The 18,583-nt window shown below is 40.6% G+C and overlaps 2 protein-coding genes across 7 annotated transcripts; one reads left to right on the top strand and one right to left on the bottom strand.

The window, feature by feature from the left end:
- Positions 1 to 1,183: 1,183 nt before the first annotated feature.
- Positions 1,184 to 3,433, top strand: tmem14ca (transmembrane protein 14Ca). Its single transcript, XM_062379680.1, has 6 exons — positions 1,184 to 1,294; positions 1,612 to 1,674; positions 1,756 to 1,840; positions 2,513 to 2,614; positions 2,767 to 2,854; positions 3,243 to 3,433. The coding sequence occupies exons 3-6, from the start codon at positions 1,765 to 1,767 to the stop codon at positions 3,298 to 3,300; spliced, it is 324 nt and encodes a 107-aa protein (XP_062235664.1). The 5' UTR covers positions 1,184 to 1,294; positions 1,612 to 1,674; positions 1,756 to 1,764; the 3' UTR covers positions 3,301 to 3,433.
- Positions 3,434 to 3,471: 38 nt separating this feature from the next.
- Positions 3,472 to 17,490, bottom strand: mak (male germ cell-associated kinase). Of its 6 annotated transcripts, none has more exons than XM_062379673.1 (17): positions 17,366 to 17,490; positions 14,822 to 14,912; positions 14,590 to 14,695; positions 12,942 to 12,996; positions 12,355 to 12,476; positions 11,179 to 11,261; positions 10,422 to 10,554; positions 9,980 to 10,151; positions 9,400 to 9,567; positions 8,826 to 9,077; positions 8,460 to 8,665; positions 8,174 to 8,313; positions 7,553 to 7,702; positions 6,729 to 6,815; positions 4,962 to 5,081; positions 4,444 to 4,506; positions 3,472 to 4,215 (listed from the first exon to the last, which is right to left on the bottom strand). In XM_062379673.1, exons 3-17 carry the CDS (start codon positions 14,691 to 14,693, stop codon positions 4,055 to 4,057), a joined length of 2,016 nt encoding a protein of 671 aa, XP_062235657.1. In that variant the 5' UTR covers positions 14,694 to 14,695; positions 14,822 to 14,912; positions 17,366 to 17,490; the 3' UTR covers positions 3,472 to 4,054. The 6 variants fall into 6 exon arrangements, with proteins under 6 accessions (XP_062235657.1, XP_062235656.1, XP_062235659.1 ...); XM_062379672.1 differs by having other exon boundaries at positions 4,444 to 4,539; XM_062379675.1 differs by lacking the exon at positions 6,729 to 6,815 and having other exon boundaries at positions 4,444 to 4,539.
- Between the last annotated feature and the right edge of the window lie 1,093 nt (positions 17,491 to 18,583).

The following is an 18,583-nucleotide window of genomic DNA, read 5'->3' on the forward strand; positions in this document are numbered from 1 at the left end:
TCATCTATAAGAAAAGACGCACAGTGGGATTTGTGGCACATTTGCTGGCTGATGACCCCAACGATCCCGTCACAGCCACAAAAGTTGTATACTAGCGCCATCTTCCTGCAGGATGAGAGCGGGGTCCCGCAGTGTGGCAGGTAGCTGCAAACCATGAGCATGTGTGCACAGTGAGTGAACGTGTCAAAGTGAAGTCTGTGGATCAAAAGGGACATTTTCAAAATAAGAGAAATGAAAACATATTTGGAGAAATTCACAGAGGGGGAACAATCAAGTACAGTTACAGCTTAGGGATGTCGTTAGGGGGGATTTGTGCCAGAACACAGTAAAACCTAATGTAATCCTGTGGCGCCATCTTGTGGTCGTAAAAAGGACACCAGCCTCAATTGAGTGACTGAGGCTTCAACAGTTAAACTGATAAGAATATAGACTAGAATATAGTTTTATAAACTGACAGGGTTCAGTTTCACACACTCCACTCATATAGACGATTAAGACACTTTCCAATGTGTGTGTGTGTGTATATATATACTATATATATATTTAAATATGTAGTGGCTTCAGAAAATTTGAAGACACCTTTATTTTTTGCACATCACATTGTATTTTAGGATTTGATGGTAAATTGATACAATTTACATTTATTTCCCCATTGGCTTACATTTGGGTCGGCTGTGAGACTCGTGAGATAAAGTGAGTTGTCCACTGACCAGAAGGTTGGCGGTTCGATCCCAATTTCCACCATTAAAAGTGCCAAAGTGTTCTTGGACATAGCCTGACATTGCCACAGTATACAAGTGAAGTATGATAGATCATCTTGAGGATATAATTCTATGATAATTATGGCAAACAGGATGGGCCTGTGTCACAGTTTGCAGCAAAGTGTCCAAATACTTTCATGAATTGGAGATTTCTTGCTTTTGATTAATAAGAAAGTTGCAAAACTTTTGACATTATGAGAAAAATAATTTGATCAATTTAAGATGGCAACAAAATCTAATGAAATTGGAGCATTATACGTAGTAGTTATTTTTATAGAAACCCTATTCGAGAAAAAAACGAAATATAATCCTAGTAAATATGAACAGTTATATTGTCTTCTAATATCTTTATCTTTAAACTTTTAGTGGATGTAGTAGTTGAAGTGTTGTAGAAATCCAGCCTCTATGCATCTGGTGCCTACATTTCCCATCATACATCCCGCTGCACGGAACGTGTGCACCAATAATTTGTGCTCGACGAGGAACAAGCTGCATCTGCTGGTCGTGACAGAGGAGAAGCAGAAGAACCCAAGGTTGTATGTGTTTATATGTATATCAATGTTTACCCATTGTTGAACATGTAAAGATCACGTCATATACATAAAGACACGTGTTCCTCCATCGGACTGAGGACCGGGTGTGTTTATGTCCTGTGTGTGTTTGAGTGTGAAGCTAGTTCAAGCTAAGGCGCGTTGGAACTGTCAGTTATATTCGTATCTAACGAAGCCAGACACGCACACGTGCTCGCCCACGAGGCCACAGTTTAACGATTTAGTGAACACACTCCTGTTAAGAGTGTGTGTGTGTGTGTACATGCGCTACAATGCTCCTGTGTCTCCTGTTGGTTCAGCTCGTCCTCTCCAGCAGCTCCGGGTCGCGGCTCTCTCTCCCTCCTGCAGAACCTTTCACTCGTGTAAGTCAACAACAGCAAGACGTGACCTTGACCTGAAGGGTAAGTGTGCACTGTCTAAAGTGTGTGTGTGTGTCCTGACAGGTGTCCAACATGTCCGTGGACTGGGTCGGTTACGGGTACGCAGCGCTGATCGCTTCCGGCGGGGTCATCGGTTACGTCAAAGCAGGTACTAGTTTTTAAGATGTATTTGTCACGTGCAGGTAAACGGTACAATGGAAGGTGCTGGATGAGGAGGAACAGGTCAGCTCAGCAGTGCAATAGGTACATTCAAATAAAAGCAAGGTAGAAAGGGTTTACTCCAAATAAATAAAAGTCAAATACAAGTCTAAAACCAAATACATCCAAAGGTGCAGCGTGCATTTGTTGCTAATTTGGTAACAAACTTTTACATCTTGATATCTGTGTTAATGTTTGCCGATACGAAAACTTAGCAATGCTTTTAAGGCCTTGGCACACTAGGCATGTACTTTTTTGCCGGTATTAACGCTGTGATGTAATTTTTTGCAGTATCTTCAAATGCTTCATATCTGTTAAATGTGTAATCCACGCTAAAAGTTGTATTTGTGTTATTTATAGTTCTTTATATTCAAGTGTATGGTTAAACTTTAAAATACCAAGCCTCTGTTATATTTTTCTCCCAAATATTTGTATTGGCCGACAAACCTATATCGGTTCAGTGAGCTGCAGTCACAATAACATTTACCCCCCCTGAGAAGACCTCAGCTTCCACGTTCATTCAATGATTTGTGTGCTTTGAAATAAACCCCACAGCAGTGTATACATAAGTCTGGTGGATGTCACGTGCAGGTGTTGACCTGATGCCTGTTATCTGTTCCAGGCAGCGTCCCCTCTCTGGCTGCAGGTCTCCTCTTCGGGGGCCTTTCAGGTTTTGGTGCCTACCAGATCTCCAACGACCCCAAGAATATTTGGGTTTCCCTCGGTTGGTACTATATATCTTTTTCCATATGTGTGTACTGCATATGGATAAATGAGACCTCTCTTTCCTGAGAGCATGCATGTTTTTCTCTGTGTTATTCATTCATCCTGTATTTGTCAACATTTACCAATATTTCACACCACATACTTTTCCAGCTACTTCAGGAGCTCTGACTGGCGTCATGGGAAAGAGGTTCTATGGGTCCAGGAAGTTCATGCCGGCTGGCTTGATGGCTGCAGCAAGGTATAATTCAATTCATGCAGAACAAACTGGAGAAGTAATAATGATCAGTACTAAGGATGGGGTGTTGTGCTCTGTGGAAGCAATTCTGTATTTTTACTTGGCAGAAAATAAATAAAGTTACAAGTACTGGGATGTGTAAAAATGAACTAAACATGGATGGATGTGTTAAGTTATGGGTTTTGGTCGTGGGTCATATGTTACCGGCTCCTGAATGCTCCTGCAAGTTGGCAAATATGGAGCCACGCAGGACTCTGGCACCTTTGCTGTTAATCCCAGATATAAACTTGCTCATAATGTGACATTTCCTTTAAAGATATCACAACTCTTCATTTTGTTGTGGTTGTACATCCTCCATCGCTCTGATACGACCTCTGTTATCTTCTCCCAGTCTTGTGATGGTGGGGAAGCTTGGCGTGTCATTGCTCCAGAAACCCCAGCCGTCCTGAAGGAGAGAAGATTCCGAAGGGTGTCCCGTCGTCTGCTTCAGGAGCCGTGTGTCATTCAGTGTTTAAAAATATCTTTTGAAATATTTCCCATGTCACATGTTTGAAATATAGTACTTTGTTTATATAAAAAGAATGTCTGGTGAGTCCTTTATTTAAAAAAAAAGAAAGCTATGAACTTTCAAATATTTATTTGTATAAAATGCTTACAAAATTGTCCGTTTATGCTTTGCATAACATAAAGATGTTTGAAGTCACCTCATAATATTAAGAGTAAGTTGATGTTGGCCTTTTAGCCATTACACTGAGACTACACTATGGTGGATAAAAGCAGAGCGAATGCAGCATTAACAGTTGATAGAAGGCTGTTAACACTTTGTCCATGTGAAACAATACTTGACAATTTAAAAACTATTTAAAAAAGCAATGCAACATTTAGATCCTACTAAGAACATCCACCTGCTAACAGTAGAATTGGCTCACACTGAATCCTCCAGGGAAACAGAGGGATTGTCTTGCAGACAGGATCAGTCTTGGTTCATGGCAATATTCATCTCCACAATATACAGACTGAGCATAAGTGTAGTGGATCTTGCCTGATGAAAAATGTCTCTCTACAAAATGATCACACTTCCTCCAGATTTGAACTTAAAAAAGGTCAAATCTGCTCGTTTTCATTTTCAAAATGTTCAAAGTTGTGTACACATGGCAACGCCGGCCAACAAGCAGAGGTTGTTGCTACCCTGTTTCCCCACAACTACCGATTTCCGCCATACTTGGATGTCCAGTCCATTCTCCCGTGGACGGGCTGTACTGCAGGGGCTCTGGTCAGGAGGCTCCCAGAGGTTTTCCCCAGAGCTGAGTAGCTGCTCCCCTTCACCTGAGAGCCGTCCGTCCTCCTCTTCCAGCCGTCGTAATCTGTGAGGAACAGGTCAGTCAGTTTACACAACATCTACTGAATGAAGTCACGTCCATTTTTATACGATAATTTCTATATTTAATGCAGTAGAAAACAATGAAGGACAACTTTTTCCTACTTAAATGCTGACAATGTTTGAAGTGGCAAACTCAAGGATTTGAGGTATAGCAATATTTATTATGTATATTATGTATATTATATCTGTGGCAACGAGAAAATGACAATACCTTCATTGGTTTCGCTCAAAGATGAGTTAGATGTGGGCTTGGGCTTTGCAGCTATACCTTTGTCTTTTTTATTATCAGGAGAGGAAGAGAGATTGACTGAAAGAGTGAAGAAAGAGTAGCAAGTAGAACCAGTGAGAGAAATCTTGTATGGAAATAAGTGAGGAAGGGGAAACTGAATGCAGGAAACCAGGTATAATGGCCAAATGGGGGCCCTTAATGCAGCGAGCAGAAATGAGGAACGTAAGGAGGAAATAGTGTTGGATTTATCTCAGATCAGATCCGAGGTGACCTGGCTAAAAGTATCAAGAATCATCGTTCAGTTGGTAGGGCGTCCCCCCCATGGGCCTAGGCCAGCAGCGGACCCGGGTTCGATTCCAGCCCGCGGTCGTTTCTGCATGTCACTCCCCTCTCTGCCCCATTTCAACTCTGTCTCTCTCTGCACTAATTCTTAAAAAAAAAAAAAAAAAAAAAAAGAATCATCGTGCTTGTGTTTTGACATGGATGAAATGCGTCCTTACTTGCGTGCTGCCCAGCCAAAGGAGCAAGTTGGATTCTCTGCCCCACTGAGCCCACCTCTTTCTTTTGGAATGAAGGGATGTAACCGCCTGAGAGGTTGTACTTGGTGCTTACAAAGTTCCCTGTACAAGAGGAGAGAGACATAGTTAGTGTTTTTTGTGTATTTTATTGTTAAGCCTTTCAGGTACCCACCTAGCATGGAGGCCATTGGCTAAAGTCCTTTGGGGCAACGGCCAATATTTTGTCTGAGTGGCCCAGACTCCACCTTCCATTCACGTACACCATTAACAGTCCGACTCAAATGTTGACAGTTATACTTTTTGTGGGTGCTTAAGTTCCAGGTGACATTTTGGCCAATTTCCATTAACGGCTATCTGCATATGAATTCCGATAAATGAAAAAGCAGATGGCCAATGTGTTTCAGTGAATGTAGTCCACCTCCATACAGACTCTCTATTGGATTGGTCAAACTAGAAACTGCACCAAAATCTTTTCCCTTAGCCTAAATATTATTAATATTCAAATGCGTACGCTGTAGAGATAATATACAAGTCAACAACTACTACATTGAGGTGACAAGCAACACACAAATGAAGAAAAGCTAACATGTAGTAGATGCTCTTGTAAATTGTGTGTGAAGTAGTTGCTGCAAAGAAAAAAAACAAAAAAGACCAAAACAGATGAATAAGGCAGAGTGATTGAAGTCATTCAATTTTCTCAAGAGACACCATCGATCTGCTTCACCAGCACTCACAGATGGTTATCAGTATAATTAGTCGAGAGCCCCATTGTTCCCACATGAAGCTGTTGTGGTTGTAGTGCAATTTACCATCTATTTAGCAACGGGTGTTCTTAGTTCCCAGGTTAAATTGTGTATTTATACCCTCGTCTCCAGCAGAGCTTTTAGCTGCTGGCTCTCTTTCTCATGTTAAGTCACTGGCTGAATACCTGAAGCTTGCTTGTATCAGAGGCCATGCTGGTTGTTAGTTTATCTCATTTTACCCTCAATCCATGGAGCTCAACAGTGTAGTTCCAGAAGTTAAAAAACATTCATTTTCTGTAGAGTATAGATTATGATTATAAGCCAAAATATTTCAAACATCCAAGGTAGATTTACAAGATTGAGAAACAATGTTATGTTATCCTGTAGAAGCCTCAACTTTGTATGGTATCAACTGTGTTGTTGGAAAAAGGCCTAGCCTGTCTACCTGGTTCCAGGCTTAAAGGTTCAGTGTGTAGAATTTAGTGACATCTAGTGATGGAGTTGCATGTTGCAGCCAATACCCCTCACCTCACCCTCCCGTTCCAAACGTGAACAAGAACCTGTGGTAGCCTTCAGTTGTCAGTTGTGTTAAGTTTGTCCAGCCTGAGCTACTGTAAGAAACATGGCAGCCTCCGTAGAGAGGACCCGCTCCAGATATAAATAGAAAGTATTTAAATATAAAAGGGCCCATTCTAGGGTAAAGCAAACTACAATTGGTACAATTTAGATGAAACACACTATTTTATATTCAATTTCTGTCAATAGATCCCTTTCACTTAAATCTTGGACCCACACTGGAGCTTTAAAACTCTTCAATGGAACCAGAGACGTTATAGATGTAGCCACTCGCTGTTGTGATCTACTCCAACTACAGCTACACAGTTTGTACACTAAAGAGCTTAAGCATGGCTAGCACCTTACAGTCAACACATATCTAACTTTATACTATTGCTTACAAGGACACAATACAGCAAACAGTTCTCATGAAGTCATTTGCTTTAAGTACCTTTGGAGAGATCAATTTTCTCCAGTATTCTTTCTTTGACAACAGTTTTCTCTTGTGGGCTATCCACAGACTTAGAGGAACTCTCTTCTATTCTCGCGGCGTAAAAAGGAGAGTTGGAGGGGAAAGACATGCAATCAGAGGAAAGGAAGAAAAATAGATGAGAAAACAGAAATATCACAAACATGCTGGTGCGTGTGTTTAAAGGCCGGGGAGGTGGGCCACATGAGCAGGGGGTGCGAGGGCCGTTTCAAACACTTGATCTTATACGGACAGCCTTAATCTCATGCATAAGCAATGGGGAGGGAGAGACGAGGCCAAAGAAAGAGACGGAGGAGAGCGAAGGAGGGAGCACAGCGGGGAGTCATATTGTGTGTCTGTCTACATGACAAATGATTTTCCGAGGGCTCCCATCTCTAAATTCGCAGACACTTAGGCCCACCCCTGAAACGGCTTTGTCCGTGGCCCCGTAACTACTGATCAGGAGACATTAGCAGCGTCATTAGCATTTACGGCTTTAGTGTCACAGAGGACAATCTCATATCGTGTGGCGGTGGATGACAGTGACAGTTGCCAGGATTCCACCGCATGACGAAATGAGACCAGCCACAGCGTCACTATTTACGTTGCCGTAGACTTGACTTGATGTCAATAACAGACCTGTTCATTAATGCTATTTAGGAAACTTGCACTAAAAGACCTTATATTTTGTATTTCTGTTATTAGGACCAATTTCTTCATGGAAAAAGGAGCTTTATGAGCTACTGTAGTTGTTATAATTTATTCGATTTTTTTCAAATAAACTCCATCAAACTCCATCCGCTCACCTGCATTGGTTCTGGTGACGGATAGTCCTCCTCCAATGGGAGCCAGTGGTTTGTTCACAGTGCCAGAGGACGTCTCCCACAGATCCCGCAGCGTCATGGCGCTCATCTCCTTATCGCCCGAGGAGGTCGTCTGACTTTTGCCAATCAAACCTAAAAGTAGTCAGAGGGCAACTTGACTTAGAGATAAAGCTGAGACGACATGCAAACAGCAGTTCAGTAATTTGTAAGGCCTGTACTCCAACTACCTAATCTGTGATTCACATGATTAAGTCCCACACTGTTACCATGATAATATTTTTCAAACCACTTATTAATATATTTGTATATAAAATCTATTTTTGCAATTTTCTCTGGACGGTATCAAATTATATCAAGAGACACTTTGCATGAATATATAATTACACATGTATAGAACAATAATAGAATAATTGTTATTGAATATAATATTTCTATGTTGATCTTATTGATTTATTCTAATTTTAATCATAATAGGTTTCCTGGCTTATCATGACAGAGAAACCCAAAGACAGTGACACAATTGTTTGTATTACACCAAGTTATGTTGATATCATTGCAATGATAAAGATGATTGATGATTGGCTGTTAACCGTGCGGACTTACCAGGCAGATACCGTGACTGGCTGAGGTAGTGCTGCCGTGCTGCAGATCCTGGGAGACTGTTGTCCACCTGGCCGACCTTCACATTGTTGGGCAGCTTAGTGACTGTGCTGAAGGAATACAGAGGTTTCTGCTCCTTGGGCCTGAGAACACAAACCAGACAGAACAAAATGCATCACATTAAAAATGCTTTCACACTAAAGTTGGTTAAGTCCGGATCCTCTGACTTTTCAATGCTTACATTTGTCCTATTGCTAATCCAGTTCTATGCAGACATGGAGGCACTTACTGTGAGTGGTGCTCCTTCGAGCTCCTCTCCTCCTCTGCGTTTCCCAGACTTGGTTTCTTGGAGTTGGAGGCTGTGTTTTCTAACTGGTCAGTTTCCTCCCAGCTATCCAAGGTCTTGGCCACAGTCTGGCCCCAGCGTCGGCGACTGCTCCTCAGCCCCGCCATCCCGCCACCCCCAGCGCTGTTTTCACTGCCCTGCGATGCTTTCTGCAGAAGGGAGAGATATAGAAGGTAACCACACAAACATTCACATTTGGACTGGGTGCCCTTCAGTATGTTCTCTATCTACAGAATCTTGAGTCCCTTCACTCTTTTATTAAAAGCAGAATGCTGAAAATAACTTTCTGAGGCACACAGAAACACTCACTGCATGGCTGACAGCTCCTGGTTTACTCTCGGCTTGAGGCAGAGGGATCTGCTGAAGAGGCTGATGATGATGATGATGATTTTTAATTGAGGGTGTGGAGCCTTTGGACTCGGAGGAAGACTGCTGGTGATCAGTCTTGGTCTCGGAGGTCTGCTTCTGGGCCGGTGGCCTGGCCTGGACTTTTTTTACCTCCTGGCTTTGAGGACGAGGCCCCAACACTTGGCCTACCTGGAAGTACGGGTAACGCAGGGCCTAGCGAGAGAATATTCTGTTATTATAATATTATCTGTTATTCTGTTCTTCCCGAATTTTCGATAACCACTGGGACTTATTTAAAACCTGAACATACAAACAACATGAATAACAACCACATAACCTCCCTGCATGCTCAGACCTGCAGGGAAGTTTACTTAGGCGGCCCGCCCAGGTAGATAAATAATCACATCGCCATATTTGACTCTTTTCAAACATACAGACTTTTGGCCACGCAACTGTCTTATTTGCATTATTGGCAGTAATCCAGAGTAGATGTGAGGCTTCTCTGTGGCGAGCGTTGAGGCTCGGTCTTGCCTACCTGCACGGCAGTGGGTCTCTTCTTGGGGTCCCACTGCAGCATGTCCCTCATCAGGGCGATGGCCTCATTGCTGGCGTTGGGTATCAGGGTCTTGAGGTGGGTGGGCACACACTGGGGGAAGCGGAAGTTCATCGCAGAAGCTAGTTGGTAGCCCTCTGACCAATCCATCTAATGGAGAAAAATGGATGGTTACACGTGACTATATTCATTCGTAAGACTGAAACAGAGATTTTGTTTCAATAGTATTTATATTTTTGTGAATCAGCTTGAGGTTTAATGTTTAATATTTCTAAGTATACATTCTACTAAACTCAAGACCTCTGTTAAGGCCCAAGAGTCCCCTTCTCAAACCACATTTAAATTTCCTAGATTCAAATTTCTATTTTGGAGCTACACCATATTCACCATCTTGTCCAAATATCTGGAAAAGTGCCTGGAAATGTTAAAGAAAGGGGAAATTCCTGGATCTACCCCCTGATCTGGATCCGCAACAATATATACTAGTGTCTCTCCTGACCCATATCGCATCGTTCAACCAAATTTATGCATTCCCACCTCTCTCCATTCAGCCTCTTCTCACCTTTTTGACGGTGCCCAGCACCTGGCAAATCTTAAAGATCTCATCCACTTCACTGTTCCCCGGGAAAAGAGGCCTGAGTGTGTAGAGTTCAGCCATGATGCAGCCCACAGCCCACAGGTCAATAGGAGAGCTGTAGGTAGACGACCTGAGCAGGACCTCTGGAGCACGATACCTTCATAGAGAAAATACAAAGCTTAATTCTCAACAGTGCTGTGATAAACAAGCCAAAAACAAATATGTACAACCCAAATGAAAGACCCTGTTCTTTTGGGCCACATATGAAGGCACCCCTACTCAGATGCCATCCTCCGACCTGCTACAGGTTCACAATGAGTCTAACTTGTTTCTACGTTAATAGCCCGAACAAACTATAATAGCTGTGTGGACCTTCTTTTTTTATTTTTAGTTTCGATGGCTACTGATGTCTGGAAACTCTTCTCACCATCTGGTTGATACGTAGTCTGTGTAGGGAGGTTTGGAGCGGATCTCTCTGGCCAGTCCAAAATCTGCTATTTTGACCAGTTCTGGACCCATGCACAGCAGATTCTCCGGCTTCATGTCTCGATGGAAGAAGCCTGTGGAACAGTTAACAACACGATTTTAGCCAACTGAGATTACAAACACACTGACTCTGTAGAAGCAATTTACTCTTAGTGCACATGATGAGTAAAATTCAAGTTTAAACATTGAGAAGTTACAAAGTTGAAGTCACAAACAAATATGTCTTGGCCCAGGTTTATATATAATATATCTAAACTCATGCATCAACCAACATTACCTGATAGACATACACAATAAACAATATGAGTCTGTCTGAGGGTTCCGACAGAGTATTAGGGCCATAATAAAAGTCATCCAATAAATTTCTGAGATTTTGAGAATAATGTCATAAAATGCCCAAATATTATGGCATTTTGTTATAAGGAAAACATAAAGTACAACTGAACAAGATGATTCACATTCCTCACTCTAACAAAGGCAACAGGCAGATCCTCTGATTGCCCCATGTAAAATGACACGTTACGTCTTTATTCTTGTAATATTATGACTTTATTCTCATTATGATTTTTTTACCTCTTTAAATGTCCCTAATACTCGTCGGAGAGGGTCACATTGACTTCTAACTATTGCAAATCACAGCATCCAAGCTACAGGTCAAGTGCCTTTCTGAACAAGAGTGAGAGAGTAAAGCCTCTTACCATGCTTATGTACAAATACCAGCCCAGACAGCACTTGAAACATCATGTTCCTAATTTCATTCTCTGAGAACATCTTATTCTCTCTAGTTGCAGACCAAAGAGATAGAAGAAGCAGAAGAGAGGAAAGACAGATACGTGTAAGAAAAGATGTTAAAAAGGGAGGAAAAGCGCATGCAGTTAAACTGGATGTGTGGAAGCATGTGTGAGACACTTGCCAGCTTGTTCTGAATGTGGATTTTCTCACTCGCGTAAGAGTTTGAAAACCTACCCAACATATGAGTTATCCACACATCCGTTAGTTAGAGAAACGAAGATCAGAGAGTCGGGATGAATGAGGCAGTTATGGAGGGTTCACAAACTCCAAGATTCTGATCAGCTAATCGCCAATTTGATGAGGCAGGTTGAAATATGCATAATTTATAGTGACCTCTCTAATTTGACTCTATAGACTATGAATCTTGCAGTATGCAGCCGCTCCCATGCAAGAGGATAACACGTACACCTACCGTGTTTGTGAATAAACGACAGGCCTTGTAATATCTGAAAGCTTATGTTTCTTATAGCTGACTCGGGGAACAATTTTTTTCTGGAAACATAAAATGGATATTATTCCAATTAACCCGCTAATGTTGTGCACATAGAAGAACTGGTCAGTTATGCTGAAAAACAAATCACAAAAAACTCATCACTGTCTCCCGGTAAAACCAGAACAAACACAAACACACTTGGGTATGGCCTAGCATTAGAGCCCATGGGCGAATAGAAATCAGCCGATATCTCAGTATCTGCATTTATGTTTGGAGATATGAAAATATTTATTATACAGAATAAACAAAGATGTGCATTTATGTTACATTTTACATAAAAAAATTATTTTCTTTGATATGCATGTGGTGGTATTTGTTTTTTATTTGTATTATTTATAGTTACCAAGTTTATGTTTGAACTGTAAAATATCAATCCTCAATTACATTTCTTGGTCATAAAGCTTTGATGACGGCATCTTGCCAATTTTTGGCTATATATAGATATAGGTGTGATATATAGGTTTGTGATATACTGGCGTATTTGTCAATATAGAATTATCCACCAAATTAATCACCATCAGCCCCCCATAATACCTCGGTCAGGCTCTACCAATAATATCTCCATGAAGGGTGATGTGTTGCTTCTTACCTGTCCTTCATAAGCTGGTAGAGGTTCTCCTTCATGTACTCAAACACAAAGTAAAGGTGATCGTTCTCTCTGATGACCTCCTTCAGTTTCACCACATTTGCATGGTTCAGCTTCTTCAGTGACTGTCGTGACACACCACGGGAGAAGGAGAAGAAAAATAGAGTTATTGTGCATGTTTGATATCAAGACTATTATGGATATATCTCACAGATTTGCTCTGCAACGGCGTTTAATGTTTACAGCTACAAAATGTGAAATTACCTGAGAGTAGGAACACTGGCTCACAGTTCTGAGTTCAATAGTGATACACTAGTTATGATTGTTGAATTTTAGTGATGTATTTAATCTCATTTTACACAAACAAGGCATTTTGGAAAGTTGTGACTTGCGGTATATTTCAAATATACATATACATCATGGTTAATTTGATCCAGCCTGAAACCTCTATTGGTCAGTTCAATTTGAATCCGTTAGTCAAGGCCCTGAACCCAAGCACTTTAAACACCTGTTACTTTGGTTTGGACTGAATGGAAAAAGTCTGAGGTCTGGAAAAAAACAGGCATGTGTGAAAGTATCACTGTCCTTACCTTCACTTCTCTTAGGTTCATGCATTCCTCCCATGAATAAAACTTCCTCTTCATCCTATGAAAGACAAAATAGATGTAGATATATGCATATGCCAAGAGTAAGAGATGACGTCAGGATTGCAGGCCGTATAAATTGCACACAACATATGCTCACCGTCTTTGCAAAATGTTTTTTTTGGCTGCATCAATAATTCATCTCTATTGACACCTCTCTGACTTCAGTTCATTTCATATCAGGAGAAAACCTCCAACACCTCTGCATTCTAACATGAAGTGAATTGATTTCTTCAACCTTACCGGCTTCACAGATACATTTCTGACCAATTGATCAACTCAAAACACACGTTGTGTTGCTAAATGCATGAAAAACACCACACAACCAGCTGGGATATGGAGCATCATTCACGGTAGCTCCCCTCCCTCTGGACTTGTGTGAGAGTTACAGAACTTCCACATATCTATTTTCTCCTCTCTGGGCGCCTTCCTTCTACAGTGTCAGCAACCTGACACGCCCCCTTCTACTTTCACTCCCTTTCACGGTCACCACAGGTATTGTCTTGCATGGTAACCGAATGATCGATGGGTGGACACATCTCCCAGGTTCCTCATCTATTATTGAACCCTGCTGCCACGCTGCTGAAACAAAGCCATGAAAACCAGTTTGTTTGCCTTGGTGATGGCAGGAAACCAGTGAACACCTCCGTCCGGGGAGTCACTTTGAATCTCTTATGCTGTTATTCATCAAAGACATAGTTCATCAAGCAAATACGAGTTTATGAATATTTGGTTCATTATCTGCCCAAAAGAACCGTTTTTACCAAAAACTTATTTGTTTAAAAGGTTGTGAGACTTAGTGTAGTTGGGTTCATAGTGAAGAATTCCCTAAATGTAATTATGCTAACTTAAACAAAGACTTTATATGCTCTCTTTAGTAGAGTGAGGTAATATTGTCAAATTAAAATGGGATATTCCTCTTTAATCTTTCGTTCAATTTCTCACTATCTTCATATTGATGATTATTGAGGCTTTTAAACAATATTCCTTGTAAATTCTTGTAAATACGTCTTCACTATAACATAAAGCAACTTTTAAAACTAGAGACAAATAACACAGTAACTGTGAATCATACGATATGGCCAAATATTATATCAAGATAAAAATGTTGGTATCAGTCGTTCTCAATAATTGTTTTTCATTTGCATATGTATCTTTAATCCTTTTCTTTTTCCAGCACTTTTAAATGATGTTGTACTTTATCATTTTAAACAACATTTTATCAATTTGCTTCTTGTTTTCATTATCTCCTCTTTGTGAAGCACTTTGCAACGTGTTTTTTGAAATGTGCTATCGAAACAACTTTATTATTGTCATAATTATCTTTATAATAGTCACATTATTTATTTTCAAGACTGATTATTGCTCCTGAGTGAAGGTTGGGGTTTTAAACTTCTCTTTATGAGCAGATAATGACAAACACCAAATAAACAGGGAAACAATTTTGAGGTAGATAAATTATGTGTTATGTCTCCTCTCTGATCGATATATTGATATAGTAATCGGATATATACTGGACATTTGTTACATTGTTACTGATGAAAACTATGTCCTGATTAGTGTGATTAAAAAGTTAGCTGGTCATCAACCTCACCTCTTGATAGCCACCAGTTCTCCGGACTCGTTGCTTCTCCCCATGACCACACTGCCATAGGTTCCATCCCCCAGTTGCCTCAGTGTGGTGTAGCGATTCATCATCTCTACAACACATTTGTTTCAACAGCTTCTTAACTTTCCTGGAGCATGAATCAAGTTATGTTACACACCACTGGTTCACTCTTCAAATGTCTTTTTTTTAACCCTAACCCTAACCCTTTATTGCTCACCTGGTCTTCAGATTCACAACTCTTCTTCCAGAAACTGATCCATGGTTGGAAAATCTTGCTGTGGCTCAGTCAACACTGGGCCTTTGCAAGTCTTTGGTAAAATAAAATGGAAGAAACAAATATCATCAGGAAAAGACGCAATTATCATCCCAATCTTACCCCAGATAATCAATGCCTAGCTGTATTTTTAAGTGATCAGAGAACAAAATCAAAGGTAGGAGAGTTTCTTGTTGTTTTGCTTTGTGAGGAGCGGCAGGTGTGTGTTACACTAGTATCAGGCACCAACACGACGACCCAATGGAGATGACATAGGCAGCCCTGGGCAGATTAGGTCCACAGGGATGTAAATAGGATGTTACATCACTGTCACTACTTACCGGCATGCGCTACCTTCCCCAAGCACCCTGCCCGGCAAGAGGATTTGACTGTTAGCTTGTATAATCGGCCAAATAAATCTCCCTCTGGACTTTTCAAAAAAAAATGTATGGAAGCAGAAACAAGCTAATGAGCCAACAGGTACCCTCAAAGCAACAAGTCACAAAGGCTTTACTGCTAATGACAAAACTGCACTGCTGCTCAATGTGCTGTTTGAATCTGCAACATGCTAGCCTGGATATTTCAACTTTCATTCAGTCAGATCATATCCATAGCCATAAGCATTCTTACACTGACATTACATAAATACCCTGATATATGGTAGGTTGAGGACGGACCCCCCCCCGCCCTCTATCCACTATATCAGGGAAGATTGAAAAGCGATGAGTTATCCACTACAAGTTAGTTTCTGCAACAGAAGGCCCATAGAAAGGTTTTGGTGGTCCCAGAAATAGTTGTCAAGATATTTTAGATTAGTTTTAAGGGTATGCTGCTTACATTCAATGCCGATAGCTCTTGCAAAATGTGTGCGCCACAATTTATCCCATAAAATAAGGATTTAAAGAGTCCTCCGGGTATAAAGTCCTTTATAAAATGGGTTGGTTGTGATTTTCGTACTATCAAGGGACATTTTCTGGTGACAAGAGGCAAAAATTTAGAGATAGTAATGCTGCTCATACAGTGTATATTTGCTGAGGAGGTGTAAGGGACATGTGGGTATTTGTGAAGAAACAAAGTTCAATGGATTAATAGATTGACTGAATTGGTTTCAAATAACAATGCAGCACTTGTCAAAAATAGGCTTAATGGTGTTGAAGATTAGGGCGTAGGGATTTGAGTTCCCTCTGTGAGCTGTTTTCATGAAACTCTAGTAAGGGCAACCACTCTGCTGTGTTAAGGTTAAAGAAATAGAATTGCAGGCAGGTCAGGGGCAGCTAAACAAAATAAGATCAGTGCTCATTTCACTTGAAAGAAGGAGGGGACCAAGAGCTCCCATCAAAAGAGAATGTCCAAACTGAATCTAGCTCTCTGCCTCTTGATCATAAACGAATCAGTTCAACAAACATTATGTGAATGTTTAGTTCAAATAAGAAACCATTTCTCAAACCAGCAATACCCTGCTTGAAACTCAAGTCTCACCGAGACAATGAGCGAGAGGACGAGTGGAGAGGCTGCTCAGCCCTCAGCTTTCACATATGGCAATCTGTTGTGGAGGGATTTAGAGGGAATTAAGATGGATCCAGGCCACATGACATTATGTAGCTACTCAAGGTCAATCATTGTGAAAGCAAGGGTAGACACTAACCTGTCAGTTACCAGGAAACTGTTCATTGTGATGTGAAACGCAATAACTCACTACATATCGGTATGTATTTTAGTTTAAAACATGTTCATTTTCTTAATAGAACTTCTGTATATTTGGTTGTATTTGTGTATTATGTTTATTTATAGTTATTAATAACAACGTCTATGGTTAAACTGTCCTCAATTGTCTCTGCTCCTTCCCCACAACTCACAGGCATCGCCCTTGAGGTATTAACATGTTTTCACCCACAAGTAAACATATCGACATCATCTGATTCATAATTAATTCGTTTTTACTCAATAAACCTCTACATATTTGGTTGTATTTCCATTATCTATTTATTTCAACTTGTTAATAAACATGTTTATTGTAAGCTGTCAAATGTTAACCCTTGATAGTATCTCTCAATCACTATGGTTTGATAACAGCATCCAAGGAATCATTGACAAGTTTTTGTATTAATAGTATCGGCCAACAAATCGGAAATTTGTTTACTCCCTAAGATCATTATGGAAGCCAGGCCCCAAACATCCATATCTGTCAGACTCAAGTGAGCAGCCCACTGAGACTTGTCTTTCCATGTCGGCAGAGTCAACACATAAAACTCTAACATCAGAATTAAGGATATTGTTTTGATGAAGAATACAAAGCAACACACTATGACAGTTGACAGGTTAGTTCCTCTAGCCAACCAATAACAACAACAAGTATGGTTTTCTCACAGGTGGTTTCTCTCCAGTTAGAACTGGGTGTTCAGGGTTAGGGGGTAAGGGGGTAAGGGGAGGTTCAGGTACCGCAAAACATGTCGTCCAGGGGGAACACAGTTTGACACAGCACCTTCTTCCTCTCAGTTTTAAACTCACCATCTCAGGGTGTAGTTCCTCGGCTGCTGTCTGTGTCCTCTGAAAGCACCGAGTGTCTTCGGGTCAAATACACACTGTTTAATCCCCACTCGCTGCGTGCGTGAGGGTGTGTGCGCGTGTGTCAGCTCCCTATGGAAACGTACACACAAACACGGGACGCTTCTTTAAGCTGCTAGGTTACCAAAGGCGCGTGCGCGCGTATGGTAGCAATGCTTTGTGGGACTTGTGGTCTTTGGGGGGGTCGGTGATCGGTCGAATAAACTAATGAAGTATAAAACTATATATATTGTATTTTGCTTATCCTGTGACTACAAATAAACAGACTGAGACAAAACAAAGTCTGTTTTTAATTAACCTTAATATAGAAGATATAGAAGTTTTGCATACACCACTCTTTTGCACTTTTGTTTGCTAAATATGTCATGTTGCACATTTATGTCCACTTGCATTACATGTATTTTTTCTCTAAAACATATACCAACCACTATTTCACATTTATTCATTTTATTGTGAAATTCATATGTATACAGGTACCATTTGAATGTAGGATTCAATATGAACCCTAATATTAAAATGGCATATATACATGGTATACATAATTTACCTAATGTGGGCCTAAAATACAGTAAACATCCCCATGCAATCATCCTGCGCTTTACTCATTTCTCTACAAATAACATTTCCGTCTCTAGTGAAAGGTGTATATTGTGTTTAATATGTACATATCCTATGTATTTTTATTATATTGCCTATTTTATTCTATCTTATAATTTCACAAATTCTCTTGTCTAACATATTTAGAAAATTTTTCTAAAGCAACAATTGAATTCTGCCAGCGTGAGATCAATACAGTTATCTTATAGCTTATCTTATCTTGTCTTATCTTATCTCATCTTATCTAATCTTTATCTGGATGTTTCCGAACCACAGTAATCAAAATGAACAGTTTTTTTCTCCCACTGAAAGATTGCGAATTGTATCATGTGTGCAAAAGTAATCAAAGTCTAAATCATAGTTTTCCAGAGACTCACGTTTGGGATAGCTGAAGTACAGTGGAGGGGGTTTGATCTGGAACTCAGTGGCAGTTAAAGTGCTGCACCAGGAGATGGCGCTGCGGTGTTGTCGTTGTCCATCTCAGCCAATGAACAGACATAGATTGGTCAGCACACAGGTGTTGATGGAGAGTCACTGAGCCTCTGAATGCTCATGCGCACAATC

This window comes from Platichthys flesus, chromosome 21, assembly GCF_949316205.1.
Source record: "Platichthys flesus chromosome 21, fPlaFle2.1, whole genome shotgun sequence".
NCBI lineage: Eukaryota > Metazoa > Chordata > Actinopteri > Pleuronectiformes > Pleuronectidae > Platichthys > Platichthys flesus.

Bases quoted from the DNA above. Each gene is read 5' to 3' on its own strand.
- tmem14ca (XM_062379680.1), top strand. From the start codon at position 1,765: ATGTCCGTGGACTGGGTCGGTTACGGGTACGCAGCGCTGATCGCTTCC. The intron at 1,841-2,512 runs GTACTAGTTTTT...TATCTGTTCCAG, and splicing joins CATCGGTTACGTCAAAGCAG to GCAGCGTCCCCTCTCTGGCT. The intron at 2,855-3,242 runs GTATAATTCAAT...ATCTTCTCCCAG, and splicing joins GGCTTGATGGCTGCAGCAAG to TCTTGTGATGGTGGGGAAGC.
- mak (XM_062379672.1), bottom strand. From the start codon at position 14,693: ATGATGAATCGCTACACCACACTGAGGCAACTGGGGGATGGAACCTAT. The intron at 5,082-6,728 runs GTACTTAAAGCA...CCTCTTGTACAG, and splicing joins GAAAATTGATCTCTCCAAAG to GGAACTTTGTAAGCACCAAG. The intron at 4,540-4,961 runs GTAAGGACGCAT...TCACTCTTTCAG, and splicing joins TTTGGCTGGGCAGCACGCAA to TCAATCTCTCTTCCTCTCCT.